This window comes from Typha latifolia, chromosome 12, assembly GCF_019914945.1.
Source record: "Typha latifolia isolate L0001 chromosome 12, TyphaL0001v2, whole genome shotgun sequence".
Lineage (NCBI taxonomy): Eukaryota > Viridiplantae > Streptophyta > Magnoliopsida > Poales > Typhaceae > Typha > Typha latifolia.
The window spans coordinates 9898808-9924753 of record NC_133097.1 but is presented as its reverse complement, the minus strand read 5'-3'; the positions used below and the strand labels follow the sequence as shown (position 1 = coordinate 9924753).

Genomic DNA, 25946 nt, shown 5'->3' with positions numbered 1-25946 from the left:
GGAAGACTGGTGATTGGTTGCCATGGTTTGCTTGGAAGTCCTACTACTATACTCTTTGCTGTAGAGAGAGAAATGAGAGAGAGAGAGAGAGAGAGCTTGGAATCCTACTAATGGCATCTTGCAAGAAAGTTTCTAGTCTCAAGAGAATGTGGTGTGATTGATCAGAATGCCAAGTTCCAAGAACATTGAGCTAATTGTTACCATTTGGAGCATTAAGGGCTGCATTTTAATGTATAAGACTACTAAGAGAGTCGAGAGCCAAACTAGTAAGCATTCTACAATCCACATTATTATTGTTTTCACACGAAGATATATATATATATATATATATATACGTCTCACAAATTCTGAGGTTATATTGAACTTGGGCTTGCACTTAATGACTACATTGCCAAGTATATGAGTTCATTATAACGGGATGAGATTGCTGAGAACAATGGCTAGTGTACATCTGTGTCCAATCTAAGCTTCCTCATGGGAGAAATAAGAGAAACAATGAAGTCAAAAAGAGATGGTGGTGGTGATACAATGAACTCTTCAATGTGCATTTGTGCAAGAATTGGCGGAGGATATTCCACAAATGGAGGGGAAAAAAAAAAGAAAAGAAAAAAAAAATCATAGCAATGGAGTTGCAATGGCTCAGAGTTGCAAATAAAATTTCACAACCTATTAAGCAAACCTTCGTTTCAGAAATCATATCATAAGATAACAATGTAAATCTACCAAATGAGGAAGTTATCAAAGCAGGTGCAATGTATAATCTTTACAAGCAAAGGTTTCCATCTATTACATATGACCACCTGTGGTATAAAATCTATCCATATCGAGTGAAGGCAACAACACAAGAAACTCACATTAAATCATCACTTTTTGATTCTTTTTTGTCACCATTTTAGAAGAAAACGATATCAAAACTTTTCTTCCTTCCATGAAATATGGTAGTAAATAATGAAATACATATATACTTCTTACTGCTTTACATGGAATGATAAAAGAGCACCAAATCTCTGAGATTCTCTCCATCCACCATAGAATCAATGTATTATTCCATGAGACGAAGTAAATCACAGTACAAATATCTGTAAGAGGAAGAGAAGAATACATATTAAGAAGCAGCTTAGAAGAAGAGTTAATCTTCCAAACATTGGATCCTGGTAATTAGCAGCCCTTTGATCCCTACAAACAAGTTAAATCATAACATCAGAAGTAATCATAAAGTAGCTCAACACATTTCATTCACTTCTCCTCTAAATCAACAAACATATGAAATAATAGGGGGAAAAAACAATCATATTATAACAAGAGAGAGATAGAGAGAGAAGGCATGCTTGGCTCCTTGCACGCCACCCACAGCAGCCAATCTCGCCATGGATTAGTCTATATGTGTGGCATACAGGGAGCCAGGCATGGCCAACTTCACCTGTTAATTTCCTCTCTAAGAAGCTAAAAAAATACACGCTTCTCCTCCCAAAATGAGATTAAAACATTTCTCTCTTGGCATCTATGAAGAGAATTGAAAGAGGAGATATATATATATATATATATAGAGAGAGAGAGAGAGAGAGAGAGAGTAAAGAAGAGAAAAGGAGAAGAGAGGGATGAAGGGTCAAGGAAGGAGGTGATGGAGGATTTATAGGCCATAGTGGGGGAGGTGATTAATTTCATACTATAAAGCAAGAACCCCAGTATTAAAATATTTCCAAAAAAGAGATACTTTTTTAGGGTATGACTTCCAACTCCACAAACTATCTAGGTATATATGATGCATGTTCTCCTCTACAGACCTAAAGACATATATAACAAGCAGAAATTATAAAGAAGAGAGTTATAAAAGATCATCACCATTATCTCTCTCTCTTTCTCACTCTCTCTCTCTCTCTCTGAGTTCTGAGAGAGAGAGAAAGAGAGAGAGAGAGAAGGGAAAAGCCTGCTGGCTTTCCTCACATCCCTCTTAAGGGGATATATCTTTTTCTTTTCTTCTCTCCTCTTCTGGAGTGCAGTTTGTCTGGAGCACTTGGATGAACTCGGATTCTTTTGGCCAACCTCATCCTACCAATCATATCCAAGATAATGTTTTCTTCTTCTTAATTTTACTTCTAGTATGTTATGATGCTAAAATGCAGAAGAGAATAAACTAGACAATTATAATATCTCTTGCTTCTTTTCTTTGCCCCACCCCCTTCGATTCGTGTATCAGCATCAGAAGCAGTACTATTGCATGCCTAGTATATCTAAGAGAATCCAACTTTAAATATCCTTAATATCTTCACTCGATTGGACAATCTTTAATTCTTCGAACTTTTAGACCTTTTGTTGGATGGAGAAGATGGAACTTTTGACTCCAAAAGAATTAGAAATTAGTAATTAATGTGAGTGGATTAGTCCTAATGGGCATTCCTATGGTGTGTTTAATTTAAGTAAAGGATGGTAATCCCATTTGGAATTTGATAATTAAACACTTGCTTCTTTTTTTTCCAAAATGCTGGCCCTCATCATCACCATAGTGACATTTCAACTTCATGATTACTAAAATACTTTTTTTTTCTTCTACTTAGAACTCTGCCTGCCACGTGTTCCCATGCAACTTTCCACGTCATACCACATTTAACATATATACATACATATGATAATTTCTCTCTCTCTCTCTGTAGCTTTCTGTGAGCCTTCCCCTGCAACGTGTCCTAATTCTTCTTTTCATATAAAAACGTTCTAATTTTTTTTTCTTTGCTTTCACTTACTTTGTCGGAAAGGAGATGCCCGGCACGAATCTTTCAGTGATCAGGACAAAACAAAAGCTACCATCACTTTCACCCCCAACCAGGGACGTCAAAATGGCTCTCAGCTCAGCTTATTGGCTCCACGAAATAATCGAGTTCAGTCGAGTCGAGTAGAGCTAGGCTCATACTCCAACCATCTTTTTATCTTTATAGTGTATAATTACTACCTAAAATATATATATATATTTTTTACTTTTTATTTTCTGTCTTTTGTCGTCCCATCTAATACATTTAGCAAATAAAATCTTACCATATATATCGCTAAGTAAGTTATTTTACAATTCTTAAAGAACCCAAGTCAATCTTCAAGAGTATTAGATTAGACATCAACGAGTAGTAAGTATTTCTCCATCTTGAATATTTTATACCCTAAGTCAAAAGTTATCCTTGTACCCAAACCAATCCTTTCGATAAAGCCATAATCCATTGCCATCGAGCTTAACGAGCCGAGGTTGGAAGTTGAGGTCGCTGGTTTATAATCCCGGGCCCCTACCTCCAACCTTCATGCATACTCTCATCTGAGTCGTCGGAAGTGGGAGATCGACGGCGCAGAAGTTAGGGGCCCACAGAATCTCACCATCGCCCACATACGTGGCTTCCGACCAAAGGGAAAGGGTGTTTCCCAAACTAATATTGCTCAATACCTTTTGCCGTTGACCGGTTCACTCCCACTACCTAATTCTCGAGCTTATCATAAATTAAAATTTTCTTTCCGCCAAAGTATAGACGTACGTACTTGCAAGTCATTATATTTGTATTCCAGTATTGACAGTTTGACCTCCTCGATCATCAACTTTAGTAAACCTAATCCACTATTATTATTATTATTATTAGTATTAGTATTCGTGTTTTACCCGGACAAATGAATGAATCATATGGATATCTAGGTAGGCTTTAATCTCCAACAATATCACTCCACCATCATCACCATGAGAGCTAGATCGATATTTGTATTATGGCCCATGTGGACGCATGCCATGTGAAACCATCTCTTTCACAACTGCTCATTTGGAGAGCATTCTCTTGTCCTTTATATTTATATAAATACTACTATGCTTACAAATATTTATACAGTTCTGATGACGTGGCTTCATTCTGACCATTAGTGATGGTCAGGTTCATGCCACGCCAAAACTATTTGTAAGCATACAATATCACACATTCTCTCTCTCTCTCTATATATATATAAATATATGTATATATAATTGCCACTAAGAAATTTTAAAATATAATAATTACTAATATATTTTCCACAATAATTTGCATTGCACTGCAATCTTCGTATTCTTTTAAATTTGACATTCTGTTAGTTAAATTTATTAAATAATGACTAAAACCAAACTTAAAATTAACAAAAAAGAGAGACCATTTTGTCTGCGTATAACACAAGGAAAAATATCTTCTATTATACAAGAGAAAAATAATTTTATGCTCTAAACTTTAAGAATAAAAACTAATCATAGTGGCAACTCTAAAAGAGTTAAATAAAGGGCCTAAGGGCTCACCTCAGCCCGATACTATTTCTAAGCCCGGCCTGGCAAAGGAGACTAGGAAAGCTACTACTTGGGCCGGGCCATATTGGCCCTGGCCCAATCGTATGACGCGGGGCCCATCTGGGTCATTGTGGGCCACGTGGAACCGTCCATTTTCAGTTGAGCAGTACGAGATATCCAAGTACAGTACACAGTCGCTGACCAAATCTAGCACACGTGACGGGATGAGGTTCCTTAGTGGACCTGGTTCTCCGAGCACCCACTCTCTCACCCAGTTGACCCTACTGAGAGAGCTAATTGGCGTGTCAAACGAATTGATGCATTGATTGGGTGTCGATGTAACCTCCTATTTTATATTAAGAGATTTATTTATTTATTATTATTTTTTTCCAGTTTGAACCTTATATGATGGGCAGAGCATTCTTCCACCGCACGTGCTTGACTTGGATAAGCCGAGACCCAACCCAAGATCCCAAATCCACCAACTCTTATCTACTTAATTGACTCAATTCAACAAAATCTCCCATCCCATCCTAATTGTGACCTCCTTTTTCTCATTGCGGCGGCCTTTTATAGTTGTGTAGCTAGATTTTTGTGGAGTGTCGTTTAGGCCATTCTTATTCAATTTTTTTTATTACACATGTGTCTCTTGCTCAAAGAAAAAAGAATTAAAAGAATTAAAAAAAAACCGCCTCTGCTTACGATTTTCTTCATAAGAATGGAGTGGAATTTCTCGTACTCCGACATCGTATGAACTGACCAAAGGATAATCTTGGCCACCTTATGAAATACTAATAGAAATTGCCAAATTCATAGACCGTCCAAAATTTTGCATTTTAGGCATCCAAAAACTAATTAATTCCACAAAAAAACTCTGGCCCACTCCGGTGCAATACGTAACCAATAAGAAGAAGAGGAGAGATAGAGAGAGCGAGAAGAATGGAAGCAGAGAGCAGCAATACGTCTTCGTTTCCCTCCTCTCCATAGAAATTTTTTACTCCCAAACCCTAATACTATGTTCTCGAATCCTCGAAATCTTATAAGCAGTAGGTGTACTTCTCACTCTCTTCTACGTTTGCAATTTATTTGAGCTCATCTCGAAGTTTCGGGGATTCCTTTCTTTAATCTCACGCTTTCGGGAATCTTATTTTATTTTTATTTTTTTCTCATCTCAATTGCAACCATCCAGTTTGTTATTCCCATTTTTACTTATTTATGGCTTTATTATTCCTCCGTGCATGTGCGGGATCGCAAGCAAAGCGAAAGATCGTAGTTTTTGTTTCCTAGGAAAAAAAAAAACCATATACATTTCGTCTTTGCTTTTATTGGATATCGTAATTTATGGGTAATTTAGTTGTATTTTGATTGGTTTCTTATTGACTTCTCCTTTTCATTTGTTTTATGGATGAATTCGTGAGGGAAGATTGAATATTGTTGAATATTTTGACACCACTAGTTTTCACTCACTCAGTGCTTGTAGAACTTATTCTTTCGCCGTTCGCTTTGGGGCTTATCTTATTTGTGGCCGTTGAATTTGCTCACGAGGTATCTATCTTCCTGTATAAATTAATCGATGTTTCCTTCCTGTGTTGCTTAGATACTATTGCATCAATCCGGATTGCACCAGGTGGAGTAGAAGATCTTTTTGTTGGCCCTATCTCGTCGCTTCTTTCTTGTTCATTCATCACATTGGCTTTACCTTGTTTACTATTTCTTCACCAATTGTGGTGGTTCTCATAGTACTATTGGGAGATCAATTCTCCACTAAGCACATTCTTACTACTACACAGTGATATAAGTTCTTGGAGGTCATCTTTTATATATTGAGGGTTAAAGTCATTGTTCTGTACACATTCCAACTTGAAGGATTCGTGGGCATAGAGAAGAAGTGAGATGAGTGTCCCAGGACAGAATGCTTCACAATCGCAGTTCATTACTTCCAGTGGTCCTGGTGCTCCTCTGATTGATAGCATCGATGCAGATCAGATTGTCATCCCGGAGGTATAACTAATTCTTCTTCTGGGTTATTCTACTCATCTTATTTTCTGATTATGTACTTTTGTGGATAGTCAAATGCTTCAGTTAGAAATTTAGAATGAGAAGAATGATTCTTTTTAAGCATGGTTGATTGTTTGTTATCATCCCAGATGGGTTAACCATGCTTCAATTTCAAAATAGATATACAAGTTATTGAATTCTTTCTTTTTATTTTTTCTTTTTCGTGGACTTGCCATTTTCGTGTTTTGAAATTCATACTGATCATTCATATTTGAGAGATTTTTCATCTGTCTTTAGAACATATGACATCTAATTTTGATTGGTGAACCTATGATGATTTGGCAGAAAAATAGCCGGGAATACTTATTTGAATATATGTGCCTGGGATTTCGTTTTAGTGGACTTGCCATTTTCATGTTTTGAAATTCATACTGATCGTTCATATTTGAGATATTTTCCATCTTGTCTTTAGAACATATGACGTTTAATTTTGATTGGAGAACCTATGATGATTTGGCAGAAAAATAGCCAGGAAAACATTTGCATATATGGGCCTGGATTTCTTGTTTCCATTGCATATATTATTGCATCAACTTTTTGTTCACCTTGTCTGTTTCTCTTTCTTGTTCATTCATCACATTTTTTTTTCTTGTTTACTATTTCTCCACCAATTAGGGCACCTTTCGTAGTATTATTGGGAGATCTATTATCCGCTAAGCATATTCTTAGTACTACAGGGTGATATAAGTTCTTGGAGGTAAAATTTCATATATATTAAGGGTTAAGGTCATTGGTCTGTACACATTCCAACTTAACGGATTTGTGGGCATAGAGAAGAAGTGAGATGAGTATTTCAGGACAGAATGCTTCACAGTCGCAATTCATTACTTCCAGCGGTCCTGGTGGCCCTCTGATTATTAGCATTGATGCTGATCAGATCATCATCCCGGTGGTATAACTAATTCTGTTTCTGGGTTATTCTACTCATCTTGTATGCTGATAATTTACTTTTGAACTTTGGATAGTCAAATGCTTCAAGAAGATTGATTATTTTTAACCATGGCTGATTGTTGACTGATTGTTGATTATCATCCTGAATGGATTGACCATGCTTCAATTTCAAACTAGATATATAAGTTATTGAATTCCTTCTTCTTCTTCTTCTTCTTTTATTATTATTATTATTATTATTATTATTATTATTATTATTATTTTGTAGTGCACTTGTCATTTTTCTGTTTTAAAATTAATACTGATTGGTCATAATTAAGAGATTTTCCATCTCTCTTTAGAACATGTGACATTTAAGTTTGATTGGAGAACTTATGATGATTTGACAGAAAAATAGCTGGAAAAACTTATTTGCATATATGGGCCCGGGATTTCTTGTTTCCATTGCATATATTGATCCTGGCAATTGTGAGATGTCCTGATCCTGATCTCTTTTCTGTTTATAAGCTATAATGTTCTTCTGTTAAGATGCTGATAAGAATAACTTCATTTTCTGTTGGCCTGCAGTTGAGACTGACTTACAGGCAGGAGCTCAATACAAGTATGAGGTGCATCAGGAATTTTCTTTCCTGTGTTATACATATTTTAAATACGTTCATATTTTACTATACCATTTAATCCAATTCTGCTCCAATTTTCTCTAAACTGTTATTCAATTGTATTACCAAATTACCAAATAGTCTGTGAATATTGATAGTAGTTTCTTTTTGCTAGCTTCTCTGGATTATTCTTATGGCTTCCTGTGCTGCACTTGTCATTCAATCTCTTGCCGCCAAGCTGGGGGTTGTGACAGGTCTGTCATTCTATTTGTTTCGAGGACCATATACTGAGAAAAATCTATCACATTACAGGGTCATTGATTATTCTGTAAATGAAAGTCTTTCCATGCAGGGAAACATTTAGCTGAGCATTGTAGAGCTGAATATCCCAAGGTCCCGAACTTTATTTTATGGATCCTTGCAGAGCTTGCTGTTGTTGCATGTGATATTCCTGAAGGTATTGTAGTTTACATTTTACCAAGACTTATTATCTTCTCTTCTCTTATAAAGCCGACCGAATTATTTGTCACATAAATTCTTTCCGCTTTACTTTACATTTTTCATATTAATGTGGAAGTTCCTAATTGGCTCTTCTTTGTTTCTATTACTCGCAGTAATTGGGACAGCTTTTGCTTTAAACATCCTCTTCAAAGTCCCTGTGTGGTGTGGTGTTCTTATAACAGGACTCAGTACTTTGATGCTCTTATTGCTACAACAATATGGGGTAAAGTATATGCTAGTTATATTTCACCTGCACTTCTATTCGAGAAGTGTTTGCTTGCACAGTTTTAAGTCTGCATCTGAACATGAAAGGGTTGTTTTATTAGAGGATGGTGCATGTATAATACTTCAAATGGTTACTTGAGGAGATCCTGACAATGGGTAGGTGTTGATTCTGTCTTAACAATTCCATAGAAGGATTATCCTTAACCGAAATTATGGAAAGGGAGTAGACAAAGTTGTGTTACAACTTATTAGGGAAGATGAGAAGTGTTTTATATCCAGTCTCATCAATTGAGTTTGTGGTAGTATTTGTGATACAATTAAAGGAACTTCCTTTTTAACTTTTTTCCCAAGTTATTATATTATCATAATTGCTCACCAAATGTCTTTGTGCAGGTGCGTAAACTTGAACTTTTGATAGCTTTTATGGTATTTTTGATGGCTGTCTGCTTCTTTGTTGAACTCGCGTACGCTAAGCCAAATTCTTCAGAAGTCCTGAGAGGACTTTTTGTCCCTGAACTCAAAGGAAGTGGAGCTACAGGTTTAGCAATCTCACTACTTGGTGCCATGGTGATGCCGTAAGCTTTTAATCTCAAACTAGTCTATTTGTATAATTTTCCTTAGCTCCTTTTCATGGTTGTCATGATATTTAATGCAGACATAACCTTTTCCTTCATTCGGCATTAGTTCTGTCAAGGAAAGTGCCGCGATCAGTCCATGGGATCAAAGTAAATTCTAATACTCTTTTTTAAATGACTTGGAACAGAAATACTATAGCTCACATTGTTTCATCACTTTTTTGGGCCTGCAGCTATTTGCTCAATTAGTTTCATCATTATACTCTTATCGCCAACTCTATTATACTCTAACCACCATATAACCACCACCCTATCACTGGGTTCCCCTAGAAGATGTAGACTGTCCTTAGAGGGAAAACAATCCCCTCCTAAGCCTCCCTTGTTATGGTGATAACTTGTAGAACCATAAAATCTAACATTTCAATACATGGCTACTGGATATTGAGTGTAATCTGAGCTATCTGTTTTTGTTTGTTTGCTTTCTTTCAGGAGGCGTGCAGGTTCTATACTATTGAAAGCGCATTTGCTCTTACTGTGGCCTTTCTTATCAATGTATCTGTTATTTCTGTAAGCGGCGCTGTATGCAGCTCAAAAACTTTGAACCTAGAAGATCAAAGGAACTGCAGTGATCTGGATCTTAATAAAGCTTCGTTTCTATTGAGAGTATGTCAAGACCTATTGCTACATTATGCCCTGATGTTGTGCTATTATTGATTTAATTTACTTAAACATTCTCATTTACATTGTGCTGCAATTATTGGATGTAGAATATAATTTTATTGGCATTAGTCAAACAAAAAAATGCACAATCGGATATAACTTAGAAGTTTGGACTTTCTTATTAAGATCCATGATATAATGCATACAAGAAAGAGGATTGTTAGGGAAATATTTTCTATATGGTGTATGGCTTAACTTGGATGTGTTAATTGGTCAAGAGGTTCTTTGAGAATCCATTTCTAATCTCAGATTTTACAGCCAGTTCATTGAAAAACTGAAACAATACATTATAACATCATCATTTTTTTTTTGGAGAATCTAACTTTGAGGTTTAGTAACTGCTTTTATTGTGTAGCAGAGGAGCGTCATCAATTTTTTTTGTTGCTTATAATAGTTATTTCTTTTCCTTGCTGTGTTTGTGTACATGGACAGATTTACCTACTGGTTCTTTGGTTTCCATCTTATAGAATGTCCTTGGAAGTTGGAGTTCGAAGTTATTTGCAATCGCCCTGTTGGCATCTGGTCAGAGCTCTACAATTACAGGAACTTACGCTGGACAATATGTCATGCAGGTAGCTATCCTGATGAATCTTCAGCTCCTATTGCACAGGCCACTGCAGATTTAATTGGATTAGGTGTTATATTCTCAAGAATCACTTTGAACTGAAAATGATTCATAATTTGTGATCATCTTTGTAGGGCTTTCTAGATTTAAGGATGACACCTTGGCTACGAAATCTTCTAACTAGAACCTTGGCAATTCTGCCAAGTTTGATTGTGGCAATAATTGGAGGCTCTTCTGCGGCTGGAAAGCTGATAATCATTGCTTCGGTATTTAAGTTCAAATTTATTCTCTGTCTTTATATAAGTATGCTTGACAAAAGTCTGAACTCTGAACTAGTAAAAGCTGCCTTGATTTTAACATGAAAGTCATTCATACCTGTCCATGTGTTGTTTGCCTGCTTTAACTTCTAAGCAAAATCATGGCTGATGGGAAATATTCTTACCTGTAAAATCTAGATTTTGTACGGGCATTTCTTTTTCTCATGATTAGGTTTAGGAACTTCAAGATATTTAGACTCACAAAGTGACATCATCCTGTCGCCCCTTATATCATTTCTTACAGGCTGGTGATGCTATCCATCTATCTGCAGATGATCCATTTTACTTGCTGACATTGTTACTTACCATTGTGCAGATGATCCTGTCATTTGAACTTCCTTTTGCTCTCGTTCCGCTCCTTAAATTTACCAGCAGCAAGACAAAGATGGGTTCATACACCAATTCAATTATTGTAAGTTGTCCACAACACAGGTTTAAATGGATTTCTATTGGAATCAATAATATGCGACAAGAAATTAGTATCTTGACTTGAACAATTTTGAAGGAAAGGATATTATTGATAGACAAGTTTTCCATTATATCAACTAGCATGTTAAGGTGTCACTGAACTATTCTTTCATATTGGTGCAGATTTCAGCACTTACATGGGTAATCAGCTCACTTATTATGCTCATCAATACCTACTTCCTCATCACGAGCTTCATCAGTTTGCTTCTGCACAGCGGTTTGCGAACTGTGTCCGTTGTGTTTGCTGGAATATTTGGTTTTCTGGGCATGCTGGTGTACGTAGCGGCAATTCTCTACTTGGTCTTTCGGAAAAATAGGAAATCAACTCAGCCATTACTGCAAGCTGATGCTGAACTTGCACCAGCATGCAGCGATTCTGGCGTGGAACCTAGCGGTTCATTGCATCATTTACCTCGTGAGGACATATCGAGCATGCAACTGCCGCAGAGGAGATCAGCGTTGGATCTTGACTAAGTAGTTGAAAAACTCTCTTTCTCAGTAGTGTTTAAATACACTGAAGTAAACAAATAACCCCAGGCAGATAGATGACTCCATCTATTAGGTTTATTTACTTATCTTTTCCCTGCTTCGTTTCTTCAAGCTTGAATACAAACAAACTATCATCACTGAACACTATAGATGATATGAACATTTTCATATGCTAATCTTTTGAATTGCTTCAAAGATTGGCTTTTGGCTCTTTTGTATATGAGGCTTTAATTTTCAGTGTTATACTTTTGCAAATCCGACCCGACAAGTTCTAATCGGGTCGCAAAAGATCATTATCGGATCGGGTAAGGATCATCCGGGAGAATCCAAATCCGATCCCCATTGTCGCGCAATCTTAAAGCAACAAAATAAGTTCCCAACAAATACCCCAACTTACCCAAAACCAGAACCACGCTATTTTCTCGGATCATTTATTGGGTAATCGAAGCATGCTAAATAGAAAACAAGGAAATCCGAAAGGACGATCTCATGGCTTCTTTCCCTCCTATGAAAGTAAACCCATCATCTTGTAGCGAGTCGCATGCGTTCTTCTTTTCTATGTGAAGATGGCAACTTTGGAGAAAACCCGTGTGGTAGAATCGCCTAATTTTATCATTTTGGTGCATTGATTCTTATTGCTTGTGATTACATTTGGGTACTGAAATGAAATTGGTTTTGCTTGCATCTGATCTCCTCCTCTTTCGTCGCCAATGTGTTGTGATCGATTTTTGATGAAAATAATGGGTTTAACTTTTTTCTATTTTGATCTCCTTCTAGTTTATGTATGTTGAGCCAAACTGATTGCTTTGGTTGGCGAGGGAAATGGGTTCTCTTTACCTTATTTTGTTGCATTGGTCTTTTTGCATTTGCTGGTTTATATATCAGAATGGTAGAACCATTTTTGTGTATCAGAATGATAAAGCCATTTCCTCTTTTTTTTCCCCTACATACTCTTCCATACGTCACTGGGAAATGAATATTTTGTCTAACTCCTTCACTGAGGTTTTCATAATATTAGACGATATGTTAATTTCTGAACTAAAGTTGCTAAAGTATGTCTATTTGAATAGATTCAAAGCAGACAAAAGTTCAATCATTCCTCATTGAGAAAAGAAGCATATTTTTATAAATATAATAATCAATAATAATAAATGATTCTTGGCTTTTAAGCTTGTGTCTTGTAGATTCTATCTCTTTTTTTTGGAAATAGTAGAAGAAATAAAAACCCTATTTCTCATTAATTCATGTTTTAAAATTAACTTTCTGAGTGTACATGTATAAGTTTAGAATTCTATATATTACAAGGTGATACATGTGATTTGATATGTGAAACTTGCATATCAATAGTTGCAGCATGAGATGATCCATTCAAGTTCCTCTGTTAATGATCAAACTTCCATTATTTGTGCTACAGGATAAAGCTTGTGATATATGTGGGGACACTGGTTTTGCTGAGAGTATTATGACATGTTTCGTGTGCAAGAGAACTTCTGAGCACATGTATGTCTATAGTATGTTACAACTGTATTTGCTACTCTATAGATAAACTTTACCTAACATTACTATGTGCATAGAAACTTCAGCGTAATGTTGAGCAAACTAATTTTGTAAACCTTCTCTGAGTTACACTCCAGCAGTTTGTGAAGAACAAGTGCAAAAATATCAAAATAAAACACAAATCATTCACTTGATATTGATGTAACTATGTCTAACTTGCAGAGTTGATAAGGCAATTATATCTTAATGCCTCATTCAGTCATCTTCTATTCAGTTTATGTTGGCCAACTCTGATATCTTATTCAGTTAGCGTTATGAGGTCAACAATAAGATTTAGATGCCAAGCTCCTTTCTCTCTGCATTCTCGACTCTGTCAGTAATGACCAATGATCAGTATGACAGTATTGCATGTTGTCTAACATATTTATTTTCTTTTCGTAGCTACTGTATGCAGGTGCCTCTGAGCTTTATTCCAGTAGCATGGGTTTGCAATGAATGCTCAAAAACTCGTCAAGCAGATGCAAAGGTGAAGGCTTCGTATGGAAAACAAGAGATTGTACAAAATAGTGTTAGTAAAACAAGTACTCCACTAAGAAGAAATTTGTCACCAGAGGGGGCCAAAGTGAAGCTCATTCCTGTTGAAGAAGCTATTTTATTGTCCTCTCATGCCAAATCAAGGGCATCCGATACATGTAGCACTTCATGTAGTATACTATCAGCTCACGCCAAAGCAAGCACCTTGAGTACAGTTGGAAGTTCAGGAGCTATGCCGAATCCTGGAAACAGAAGAAGGATACATGATTCACAAGGAAGCAGACATGTTCAATTCCATCAAACTGTCAACTCCAGTTTAGATCTAACTCCTTCCTCACGAAGGACAACATGGGGCCTACCTTCAAGTGAAGGTTTAAAGGTCCTCCAACAGCACAAGAGACCTGCTGAGAGGAAAGTACAAAATCATTCTGCCTGCATAACGAGCAAAAAAGAAATTTCTGCTGACGAAAAATGGAAGATAATGGTAGAAGAATCTTTAGGTATATTTCGATGCAGATTTTAGATTCCAAGTTCATCAATTCCGTCTCCAGTTGACAGATGGTGTACTCATGCATGTTACATTTTGATCCTTTGCTTGGAGTTTTTCTTTCAGAGAGAACTTCAAAGTCATTTAGCATGACAAATGGTATTGCGGGATCCATCCTTAAATTTGAAGAATCTGAATTTGATAATCTACCTCTGCCTATAGTCAATGAAGGTATAGTTAATAACACTCTAGTGTGGTTCATAAAGACTTACTGGATGTAACATTTCTATCTGGTTTCTGGTGCATGTGAAGAAATTCTGTTGTTATGCTGTTTCATTGAAAGAAGCTACTTGGGATCTGAATCATGGTGAAGTCTACAGAAGAGCATACTAGTGCTAGATTATTTCCTTATTCCTTGTAGGAATTATAGTTATGGATGTCTGTTTGATGTTTGAAAACATGGCAATCTTATTATTTGTATTATAACCGAGAGTTAACTTTGGCAGGAAAATCTACTTGTTCCAATGCTCTAGGAAAGAGGTCCTATTCTGAAGCTGCAGATCAAAAGTTGACATTACTAATGCATGCAGATGTGAAGCTTGAAACTGATCTTCTTCCAAAAGCCTGTTGGGAGTAAGTTGGCCATCCTTGCAGACTATGATGAAATTTTGTTGTACCCTTAGCTTGTATTCTCAATGTATCTCCATAATATTGATCTTTATTAGCTTGGCTAACCAGTTTGGACATTGTCTCTGTACTCTTCGTGGCCATTTATGTTTTATTATCATGGATCCGCCACTTGTTCATAAATTGCTGACCAATGAGAAATTTGGTTGAAACATTGACATTTTGATGATCAACGTATCTCGTTTATTTCAGTAATGAGACATTTAACATAATTCATGAGAGAAAGTTCAAGTTCTATTTTTCACTTTTTGTTTACTTCAGAATTCAGATATGTAACTTAACTTACCACTCACTGCAGCCTTTTCCTCTTTAGGGGTATTTTTCAAATTTGTGATACAGATTTCTCCGTCTGCTGTGAAATCCAAGCTTATTTTCCTCACCAGGTCTCCTACAAAGTTTATGAAAAACAGAAACAGATGCCTAGAGAGTTGAAGTTCAATGTGAAACTTCACACATCTGTTTGGCCGAAGATTTTTCTATTGGATCCACCTAACAGTGATGACATCGGATTATACTTCTGTCCCTCAGATCTCCAGAGGTTTGACTGCAACTTGATTTGATTCCAACAAAATAATATGTAGACCCGTATCTAGTATTTTTGCTCCTCCATGTGGGAACTCTCTGGTGAAAATGGAGTGTTTACTTGCATTAGGTGCTTCGTCATCAGGCAGCTGTTTTTCTAGGTCTTTTTGCTCAATAGGCCAGGATATTTCTCGTATATGGATGATACAAAATGTATCCTCTAAATTGATATCCTATTGCAGGTCTAAGGAGAAGTACACTCATCTATTGGAATATATCGACTCACACAATGCTGCTTTGCAATGTTTAATGGATGATGCTGAAATAATAGTATGTTCATCCAAGCATCTTACTGCAGGTTCCAGACGTAAGTTTACAGTTTGATTTTTGATATACTCCTTGGGGTAAATAATACTACACATACCCTCTTCCATGCAATAAGTCATTAATAAGGAGCTCATACCAAATAAAATGTTGCTGAATCTCCCAGTATTTCTCTCATACTAATATTTATTTATGTCATAAATTGTTGAAATGGAAAGAAATGCCTGATGTTTCATTTACCACAAGCTACATTGATGCTTGGGCAAGCTTTGCGATTTTGTATTCTTGTTATCTACTTTAATTTACTTCTTCCAAATATAGTAGCATTAGAAATTTATAGTTTCTGAACACCTTATTGTCGTGTTTTTACTATTTGGGCGCTGATGTTAACGTAAGCAGGATCAGCATCACAAATGTATCTATGGGGATTTTTTCTCCAAGTGAAGCATAGGAAGCCCTGCCAGAATATGGAACCGCAAATTCCTTCCGCCGTTCGTGGTGCTGCTAAAGGGAGAGAATCCTGCCATCAATCAAATGCTGTGCCAACTCTTGATGTTACTCCTGGCTTTCCAAAACAAATTCTAAGATATGCAGAACATGAGGAGAAGCCAGTGGGCATGTCCACTCAGGAGAAGGTGATCAGTTCACTAGTGTCGCAATTCCCACCTGGTGTTTCTACTTGTCCTTCTTCAACAAAAGGAAGTAGTTTGTTAAAGTATCCAAGCAGTATTCATCCAGCAGAATCTAGATGATGAGGTGTACTTACTTATCACAAATCTTATTATTAGTCTTTCTCTTTCGGGATCTGAATAGTCTTATAATCTGCCAGAATAATTCAAATTTTTGGTTCCCAGGGGAGCTGAGGTTAAAGAAGAACTCAGAGCCATACAGTAAGTGGTGTTGAAGAATAAACTTTCTTCCATTTTACAACGAGTTATCAAGATGCCATGACAATAATGATACTATTGCAGGGCGAGTTTTTGAATACTTGTGTGAACATTACTTCATGTTATTATAGCAAAACTGAATCTAAGCATCAAAGGTTTACTGCTGAACAAAACTGTGGGGCATCTTACAAGCATGGTTGATGGATCTGTGGGCCTTGACATGGATACTGCTCTTTATACCTTCATCTCTTTCTCTCCTCAGCCAAGGATAAGTCAAGGATAAGGTGGTCCAAAACTTGTCATAAAGTAATAATGAATAACGCTCAACTAACCAATGATGCTTCTGCCCGAATTGGGAACGTATCTTCCACGCGCTATTCCTAACGCCAAAGTATCTATCGAGGAGAATAGACCCAAATCGGCATGACAAACGTGTCATCTGCTAAGTGGAGCCCACACAAGACCTTTTAACTTTAACTTTTCTTTTTCTCCTTTTATTTTTAATTTAATACATCGGGCCTGACCCGTGATCTAGTCAGCTTAAACCATCGCCGTCGAAGTTTAATAATTAAATCTTAGGTCCGATTTTTCATATAAACCTTAGACCCCAGTTTATTCGTCCAATATGCAAATCTTTTTTTTTTTTCTAAATTTATTGTGGTATAATAATTAAATATAATTTATTAATTTATTATTCTCTCTCATTTTATTACATACAATTTTTAAAAATTAGTTTAATAATAATCTGAAATTATTATTTTGCCGATAGAATAGACAGCACCTAATAACTACTACTATAATTTACATCTAATTAAGAATAATTTATCATTTGATTTAAAAGGTCATTAGTTCCTAATATAAATTCACTATTTTTTATTCTTTATACTAATTTTCAACTAAATAATTGAAGATCTTGCATAGTATTACATATGCACATCAGAGTTTTAAATATAATTAATTTATAAAAATCCCCTCTTTATCCAGTCTTAAATAAATAAATTCCGTCTCGTGGGCTATTTACTACTATTAAGAGGACAGTGGTAATAGATTTTGTCCTAATTTCTAGTCAACACCACAGGATTATGATGGGGTTGAAGACTTCATCCAGAGCTCGTCTCCTCCTCTGCATCCACTTGTTCATCGTCTCTTCCACTTGCTTCTGCAATCTCTCGTACTCGAAGAAGAACGATCCGGTCGTCGGATACGGCTACGATCTCCAATCGACCACCGTCGACCCAACGGGACAGTCGCTGACGGCCGAGCTCCGGCTGATTCGTCCGACGCGGCTCTACGGATCCGACATTCCGAACCTGATCCTATTTGCAAGGTAAACTATAATTACCGCGCAATCATGATAAGGCTCGCTAAATATCTTGCGTATGAATACTATATCCGGAAATAATGATTAGAGTTGCTCATTTGTAGCTTCGAGACCAAAGATCGCCTGAGGGTGAGAATAACTGATGCAGATCACCAGAGATGGGAAATTCCACATGACATCATCCCCCGGGTGCTGCCCTTCGATGAGCTCATGTGTAACTTTAAGACGCCGTCGGAGTTCGACGAGCTCCTGCCGGAGACCCGGGTGCTGTCCTTCGGCGGCTCTGACCTCGTCTTCACGCTCCACCCGTCGTCGCCCTTCAGCTTCACCGTCTCCCGGCGCTCGACAGGCGACATCCTCTTCGACACGCTCCCCCGGCTCGTGTTCAAAGACCGGTACTTGGAGATCTCGTCGAGGCTGCCGGCCGACCGAGCCTCGCTCTACGGCCTAGGAGAGCACACGAAGAAAACCTTCAGACTAGTCCACAATGACACGTTCACGTTGTGGAACGCCGACATCCCCGCGGCGGCCGCTGATCTAAATCTCTACGGCTCTCATCCGTTCTACCTCGACGTGAGGTCATCCTCGCCCGACGTCACGTTGCCGCCGGGGAAGACCCACGGCGTGCTGCTACTCAATAGCAATGGCATGGACGTCGTCTACGGCGGCTCTCAGATCACCTACAAGGTGATCGGAGGAATTCTGGACTTCTACTTCTTCGCAGGCCCTTCGCCGCTCTCCGTCATCGAGCAGTACACTGAGCTCATCGGCCGGCCGACGCCGATGCCGTACTGGTCGTTCGGTAGGCATTACGTCGAACACCTTCTTTGTTTCAACTAGTCTTTTTTGGTTTTAGCATTGTGTAAACTTATTAGAGGGATTCCTCTGTCTCCAGGATTCCACCAATGTAAGTATGGATACAAGAACTTAGCCGATTTAGAAGGAGTGGTTGCAGGCTATGCAGCAGCTGAGATACCTCTGGAAGTGATGTGGACTGACATAGATTACATGGATGCCTTCAAAGATTTCACGTTAGATCCGGTTAATTTCCCTGAAAAGGGGATGAAGCAATTCGTCAAACGGCTTCACCATAATGGGCAAAAATACGTAGTCATTCTAGACCCAGGTAAAAATTAAGCAATGCACATTGAGTATAATTGAGACTATACTTTATAATCATTACACTAACCTAATTAGCTTATTCTATGCAGGGATTAGTGTGAATGATAGTTATCCAACATTCCAGAGGGGAATGAGGGATGGCATCTTCATACAAAGAAACGGAACAAACTACCTGGGAGATGTCTGGCCGGGACCTGTCTACTTCCCGGACTTCCTCAACCCGGCAGCGGCGGAATTCTGGGCCCGGGAGATCGCCATATTCCGGCTATCGATCCCCATCGATGGCCTCTGGATCGACATGAATGAGATCTCCAACTTCGTCGACCCCTCTCCTCTCAATTCCCTTGACGAGCCCCCTTACAAGATCAACAATTCTGGCGTTGGGAGACCTCTCAACAATAAGACAGTGCCAGCTTCTGGTGTTCACTATGGGAATATATCAGAATACAATGCCCACAACTTGTATGGACTGCTGGAGTCCAGAGCAACACACAATGCACTCATCAGAGACACCGGGAAACGGCCGTTTGTTCTGAGCCGGTCGACGTTCGTCGGATCTGGAAAGTACACCGCGCATTGGACCGGCGATAACAGCGCGACTTGGGACGATCTCGGGTACTCGATTCCGACCATGCTCAGCTTTGGATTGTTTGGTATTCCAATGGTTGGAGCTGACATTTGTGGGTTTGGTGGTAACACCACTGAGGAGCTCTGCCGGAGATGGATTCAGGTTTTATCTTTTACTCATAAGTACTTTTAAAAAGCTTAAGCTATTAGAGAGAAAGTGTTGTTTGTCTTAATGTTATTATTATTATTATTATTATTATTTTGGCATTGAAGCTAGGTGCATTCTACCCCTTTGCGAGGGATCATTCTTCTATAGATACCACCAGACAAGAGCTCTATCTCTGGGACTCCGTGGCGCGGTCGGCGAGGACGGCGCTCGGCCTCCGGTACCGCCTTTTGCCGTATATCTACACGCTGATGTATGAGGCCCATGTCACTGGTGCACCGATAGCTAGACCCCTCTTCTTCTCCTTTCCGGAGGACGTCGAGACCTACGGGATCGATACGCAGTTCCTCCTCGGGGAACTCGTGATGGTGTCGCCGGTGCTGAAGCCAGGTGTGGTCACGGTGGACGCGTATTTCCCGGCGGGGAAATGGTTCAACCTATTCGACTACTCGCATACGGCGAGCGGCAAATCCGGTAGGTATTTAAGGTTACACGCGCCGGCCGACGCGATAAACGTGCACGTCGGGGGAGGAAGCATATTGCCGATGCAGCGGCCGGCGATGACAACAAGACTAGCTCGTCGGAGTGCATTTGAGCTTCTAGTAGTACTAAACGAGAAGCACTCTGCAACCGGAATGGTATATTTGGACGATGGAGAGGTGGTTGAAATGGCGGGAAAGGAGGGCGATTGGAGTTTGTTAAAATTCCGCAGTGTGATGCATGGAAGGGAGCTCAGGGTCAGGTCAGAGGTAGTTAATGGAACCTATGCTTTGAATCACAAGTTAGTCATTGAGAAGGTAGTCTTCTTGGGTCTTGAGTTTAAATCACCACCTAGATTTTATACAGTATCCAACAATGGAGTGGAAGTAACAAGAGAGTCAGGTGTAAGAGCTAGATATGAGAAGAGTGGGATGTTTGGAGTTGCACAGGTTGAGGGCTTAGCTCAGCTACTAGGGGAGGAGTTTGAGTTGAAACTTGAATTCTCTCATTAGTATTTGAGATGATTTACTACTACTGAAGAGAGAGAGAGAGAGAGAGATATAGTAATATAGTGAGTTGTATGTGGAATATATAAATAAATTGGCCATCATGTATTGCAATATTGCTACAAGCCAACAGACCTTGTTATTGACTGGGCAAATCCACCTCTTGCCCACAGAATTGCCTTGGAAGGAATCAGGCAATAGTTCATGAATGTGTGCATACAATTGAAACTTGATTTCAGTAGTGCATGTCACTAAGCAGGCATTAGTACCAAGCTTGTTTTCTTAAGTGGGTACTCTGCACTCTTATAAGTTGCACATGGAATGTCCTCTAAATCTAGACAAATTTCTAGCGCAATTATATCTAGTGCTCCAAAATGTGCACAAGGTATAGTAAGAATATTCCCACATTTCCTATAGTTTACTTGGACCAGAGATTTCCATCAGGTACTAGTAGTAATGGGGATAAAAGAGAGTGTAACAATACACAAATAGGAATACAGCACACATAACTTCCTTCACCTTTATCCATAGAAGAAAATACGAACAGGAGAAGTACAAAGAAGGCTTTTCTCTCTTATTTGGTTACAAAACAAAAGGACCAAGTCTTAACTATAGTAGTACTTCAGGAGGCAGGAAAAGGATGTTGCAGGCACAAAAAATTTAGCAAGTACAGGCTTAAAGGTAGGATTGTCAGGAGACTGTTTCAATGGAATACCGAAACATTTACGATCAATTACTTATTCTAAACGATGGAACTGAATCTACTTCTTCTAATAAGATAGTACAATCTTCATACGCCAGAATGAGATTATGAAATTATTTATATGCTAATAACTTTTGATTGCTGCATCTGAGTTTCTTTCTTTTTTTCCCTCTAGAGGGAGAAATACCTTAGAAGACGCAAGACTATGACTGAAATAAAATTACTAATGATCATGGGAAGACACTTTGAGCTACAAAAAATAACTTCAGAGAACAATGTTCAAGAACAGGGGCAGGTACAACAAGGTATCAGAAAAGGATAATGTCAAGACTCCTTCATATTGGAAGTACTGCAATTTGTATTCTAATGATTAACTCAATGCTCTCTGTCATGTCTGCCAAGGCTTTAACAGAAAGGGGAACAAAGTGTCATTGTTAAATACAAGTCATCGATTGTAAGTGGCTGAAACAGGAAAACAGCGAGTAATTAACAATTAAATAAGGCAATTGCCTTCTTCCCTCCAATATCAATTGATAAATAAGCATCATCCTCATGCAAGTGTCAGCTTCCCATTATTGCGCAATTGTAGACAAACGCACCAGCTCGTTCCCTAACAGAAAGCACATCCCACTCTACTCCACCAGCATTTCCATCCACCGGACGCCAAGAGTGCAGCACGATAACTTCACCCTGAGGCCCTCTATGACCACCAATCACCAACAACCTGTCACCACATGCCTTAAAAGCAAGACCCCAGCCGTTGGAAGAGTCTGCTCTAACAGGCAATGTTCTCACAACATTCCAAGTGTTATTTAATTTATCGTACTTTTTAACATCATTCGTGGACTGATCAGCAGCATAGAGCTGATTATTCACAACAGCAACTAGAGGGGGTGACTGTGTTGCCCTATTACCACCAGGATACATGTTTCTAATCCTCCTCCACGTCCGTGTTTCAAGATTATACTCCTCTCCACAAGTTAAAGAATCTGTATGGCTTGACATTCCTCCTATGACATAAAATTTCCCATCCATAAAGAATCCAGAACATAATCTCCTTGGCATATTCATATCTGGTAAAGTTTCCCAACTACCCAACTCTGAATTGTACAACTCGGCGCATTTTAAAACATGGCCGTTCCTATCACTTCCACCAGCAACAATAGCAATTTCGCCATAGCTGCCAGATCCAAAAAGACAACGAGGTAAGTTCATCATTGGACATCTAGACCAATCACGTCTGACTAAGCTATACATCCAAATAGCAAAACCAGTTATTTCTCGACCAAAAACAAGAAGCTGTGTTCCTACAGCAAGTGACTCCTTATCTGCATAAGAGAAGCACTCGTCACATGGCATTCTTGGTAGCCTCATCCATCTCTGCCTAAAAGGGTCAAATGCTTCCCAAGGCATCAGGCTACATGCCAAATATACCCAGTGTTCAATAATACCAAGTCTTCTCCTTAATTTGTACAGATATCCACTACCAATTAACATGTTAAACCTTTTATTCAGACAAGCTAGTGAAGGATAATCAGATCGACTAGTCCATGCAAGACAGTCCAGAGCAATATCATCATGAAGTCCAGGGAGGAAACAGTCATTGGTTCTTTGATCATTCTGATCACTTCCTCTCTGAGTTTCATCCCCAGGCTTTTTCTTCTTTACTTCGATGCGATCCGATATGGGCATATAGAGATCATTGTCAAATGTAAGTTTTCCAACTTCCTTCAACAGGTAGCCATTTCTAGCCAACAGTAAGTAAGCCAATATATATTTCTGCAATAAACTTCGATCTTGATCAGAAGAACTAAAAAGTTGTAGAAGCAAAGAACCTGGAGCACCCATTATGCTTTCAGACATGTAATTCTAGACTTCCTTCAAACTTGTTGGCTTCTCAATGAATAGCTCAAAATCATCAATGATCCAGCACCGCCGTCTGAGCTGCTGGAAAGGAAAGTGAAGATGAGCAAGCATCAAACATTAAATCATTACATATTCTCTCATTTGCACTTACAAAATGTTTAGATCAATTAAAAGAATAACCATGTAAAAAAAAATGAGCAAGTTATATAACGTTGCCTTTCACATATCCTACTAATTAGATACTGAATCAGATATGGTAAGCAGAAATATATATTGACCAGATGAGACCATACCATGTGAAGTTGTGAATTTCTCCTTCTACAGATCACAGAACAGTCATCAACAGTAATTCCAATCGTTCTGTTTCTTTAACCTTTATCATGCTTAGGTTCTTAAAGAAGGAAAAAAAATGCTTGTCATAATGATTAATGACATGTTTTGCACATTTTTGCTTTACATAGTGTAACTGCATAATGATTTTAAAGGTTGTTATGTTATACCCCCTCAATACTCTGGATTAAGAAATCCTCTCAAATTGATTCCACCGCCAACGGTTAAAATGATTGTCACTCTTGTTTGCATCAATTATTTTCTCTAAATGAGTAATCCAGTAAATATGCTTGGATTCATTTCATCAGACCAAAGTTTCCACGTAACAGAAGAAAACACGTATTATTTATTTAAATCGACATGGTTTTTCGAGTGTGCTACATGTTTTTTTTTTTCAAAAAAAAAAAAAAAGATAACTCGGAAAGGATTGAGTATAACTAGCTCACTTAAAGTTCAAGGCTTTCCATCTTTCGCAGCATTTGCAAGATATTTGCAGTACCAATAAACATTATGATCTAAAAATTGTGAGCTACTCCAAGAGAATATTTATAACCAAAATCTCAGCATTGTAGCGAACAGGTCAAAAGTATCCAAATCCTCACTCCTCGGAACGTTTCATCCATTCGTAGATCTTCATTTTCCCGAGACAAGATCTCGAGATCTGACGGAATAATAGAAAGCATTGGCCAAGAAATCACCCGATTTTCCATAAAGAACTCCGAATAAAATCAAAACTTTAAACTTTAGACTCAATATTCAGAAAAAAAAAAAAAAAACAAATCGGATCAACGCCAGATGGTGATCTCACCTTGTTCCTACCAGAATACCAAGAGGATCGGCGTTCATCAGCTCAATCTCCACCGTCCGACCGGCGGTCGCCGCATCGGACGAGAGATCAAGATCCAGCCGTCGAGACTGGCAGTATGTATATTCCGATCGGAGCCGCCGTTATCCCGCCGGAATCGCCCTCATCTGAGAGCGAGGAGAAATATAAAGAAGAAGAAAAAAGCTCGTCTTTAGAGGAGAGCGTGAGCGAGAGCGAGAGAGAGCGCGAGATAGAGCGTGAGAGGAAGGGAAGAAGGAATTATAAATAGAAAAAGATATCGGTTTCTTTTCTTTGCAACTTGTCTTCATAATTTTTAACGGAAAAAGAACATACTATGCGGTACTCTGCGTGAGGACATCTCCTCCACTCATCCCTCATCATATTTAATTCCTCTATCGGACGGACGAGATGCCTTAATCGTACAAAACATCTATGCGCTCACAGGTACACTAAGCGGTACCCCCCGACGATACGCTCCGCACGTGAGGCACGGCAGAGGGAAATTTCTGCATGCACCCAAGAGAGTACGACCCCCGTGACGTCAGTGGGACCCCCCCGGGGCTTGTGCGTGGTGGTCACTTTTCCTAGGTCAAGTTGGAGGTCTCCAGTCTCCACGCTTTTTAGTCTTCCTTCCCCCGAGCAGCTGGTGTAAAGTACACCCAGTACTTCTCACCCTGTACTCGGCCGTGACTCACAGAAGGGTGTGCAGAGTTAGGAAAGCCGGGGTCGGATTATCACGTAGATTTCCTCTTTTTTTAATATTTCTTTTTTCGAGTCCAGCCTGTCTTTGTGGATAAGGATAGCGTCCTTTCAGGGAGTGGGCCTACCGTTTTTTACCCGAAAGGTAAACCGGAGTTACTGATCCTTACCAGAAACGGCAAAAAATGAGCTGAAAACAGGACCTTTTTTGTCCTGAATTGCGATTCTGCCACTGAGCTGCCGTTACCTTTTCCTTTTATGGTAAGGGGGGCAAAGTCGAGTGCGCCCCTGAGCCGGTTTGACCGCCTGTTGACTATTCCCTCCCTGGGCGGATCTGAGCCGTCCGTTTGATTAGGCGCACCATCGAATCTTATTGGCACCGCCGACATTGGAAAAGGTCAAAGAAATCAATCTATAGAAATACAACTAAGGCTAAGGCTAGATACAGATTAGATAAATAATCAATTATCTCTAAATATACCAAGTTGTAAGTAGCACGCATTGCGGAGATATCGTTTCCGAACTAACTAAATGAATGTTGCAAGGACATGATTCTAAACCGTGGCACTATTGAGCCGTCAATGCTGTTATAAAGGGATAATCATCTCTAGATACAGAGACATTTAAATTTTACCAATCATTTTAGCCAATGTAGTAGACTGTCTAGTCTAGACTTCAAGTCATGTGTGTCGTTAAATAATTGCTTTAAACAAAACGTTGTTAAGCTGCTATTCTAAGTTAACC

The 25946-nt window shown here is 38.7% G+C and overlaps 4 protein-coding genes and 1 long non-coding RNA gene across 19 annotated transcripts; 3 read left to right on the top strand and 2 right to left on the bottom strand.

The window, feature by feature from the left end:
• Positions 1 to 906: 906 nt before the first annotated feature.
• Positions 907 to 2046, bottom strand: LOC140798993 (uncharacterized). The gene is made up of 2 exons (XR_012110934.1): positions 1843 to 2046; positions 907 to 1176 (listed from the first exon to the last, which is right to left on the bottom strand). It is a non-coding gene; the product is annotated as an uncharacterized lncRNA (long non-coding RNA).
• A 3138-nt stretch (positions 2047 to 5184) lies between these two features.
• Positions 5185 to 11933, top strand: LOC140798429 (metal transporter Nramp3-like). 8 transcript variants are annotated; one of them, XM_073152248.1, is made up of 14 exons: positions 5185 to 5316; positions 6061 to 6271; positions 7609 to 7687; positions 7787 to 7827; positions 7994 to 8072; positions 8171 to 8275; positions 8433 to 8542; positions 8938 to 9119; positions 9200 to 9269; positions 9609 to 9782; positions 10307 to 10411; positions 10539 to 10670; positions 11038 to 11133; positions 11313 to 11933. In XM_073152248.1, exons 2-14 carry the CDS (start codon positions 6164 to 6166, stop codon positions 11661 to 11663), a joined length of 1632 nt encoding a protein of 543 aa, XP_073008349.1. In that variant the 5' UTR covers positions 5185 to 5316; positions 6061 to 6163; the 3' UTR covers positions 11664 to 11933. The 8 variants fall into 8 exon arrangements, with proteins under 8 accessions (XP_073008349.1, XP_073008347.1, XP_073008346.1 ...); XM_073152246.1 differs by having other exon boundaries at positions 5192 to 5316; positions 5868 to 6271; XM_073152245.1 differs by having other exon boundaries at positions 5199 to 5320; positions 5868 to 6271.
• Positions 11934 to 12060: 127 nt separating this feature from the next.
• LOC140798513 (PHD finger-containing protein 1-like) lies at positions 12061 to 16789 on the top strand. 6 transcript variants are annotated; one of them, XM_073152366.1, is made up of 9 exons: positions 12061 to 12271; positions 13093 to 13178; positions 13617 to 14209; positions 14323 to 14427; positions 14703 to 14829; positions 15182 to 15421; positions 15648 to 15772; positions 16129 to 16485; positions 16584 to 16789. In XM_073152366.1, the coding sequence occupies exons 1-8, from the start codon at positions 12245 to 12247 to the stop codon at positions 16479 to 16481; spliced, it is 1656 nt and encodes a 551-aa protein (XP_073008467.1). In that variant the 5' UTR covers positions 12061 to 12244; the 3' UTR covers positions 16482 to 16485; positions 16584 to 16789. The 6 variants fall into 6 exon arrangements, with proteins under 6 accessions (XP_073008467.1, XP_073008471.1, XP_073008469.1 ...); XM_073152370.1 differs by lacking the exon at positions 14323 to 14427 and having other exon boundaries at positions 15197 to 15421; XM_073152368.1 differs by lacking the exon at positions 12061 to 12271 and having other exon boundaries at positions 12286 to 13178; positions 15197 to 15421.
• An 890-nt stretch (positions 16790 to 17679) lies between these two features.
• Positions 17680 to 20892, top strand: LOC140799387 (probable alpha-glucosidase Os06g0675700). The gene is made up of 5 exons (XM_073153716.1): positions 17680 to 17943; positions 18042 to 18739; positions 18833 to 19063; positions 19149 to 19789; positions 19900 to 20892. Exons 1-5 carry the CDS (start codon positions 17699 to 17701, stop codon positions 20782 to 20784), a joined length of 2700 nt encoding a protein of 899 aa, XP_073009817.1. The 5' UTR covers positions 17680 to 17698; the 3' UTR covers positions 20785 to 20892.
• An 824-nt stretch (positions 20893 to 21716) lies between these two features.
• Positions 21717 to 24775, bottom strand: LOC140798443 (F-box/kelch-repeat protein At5g60570). Of its 3 annotated transcripts, XM_073152272.1 has the most exons (3): positions 24486 to 24756; positions 23317 to 23428; positions 21717 to 23228 (listed from the first exon to the last, which is right to left on the bottom strand). In XM_073152272.1, exon 3 carries the CDS (start codon positions 23171 to 23173, stop codon positions 22043 to 22045), a length of 1131 nt encoding a protein of 376 aa, XP_073008373.1. In that variant the 5' UTR covers positions 23174 to 23228; positions 23317 to 23428; positions 24486 to 24756; the 3' UTR covers positions 21717 to 22042. The 3 variants fall into 3 exon arrangements, with proteins under 3 accessions (XP_073008373.1, XP_073008372.1, XP_073008371.1); XM_073152271.1 differs by having other exon boundaries at positions 21717 to 23425; positions 24486 to 24775; XM_073152270.1 differs by having other exon boundaries at positions 21717 to 23428; positions 24486 to 24758.
• Between the last annotated feature and the right edge of the window lie 1171 nt (positions 24776 to 25946).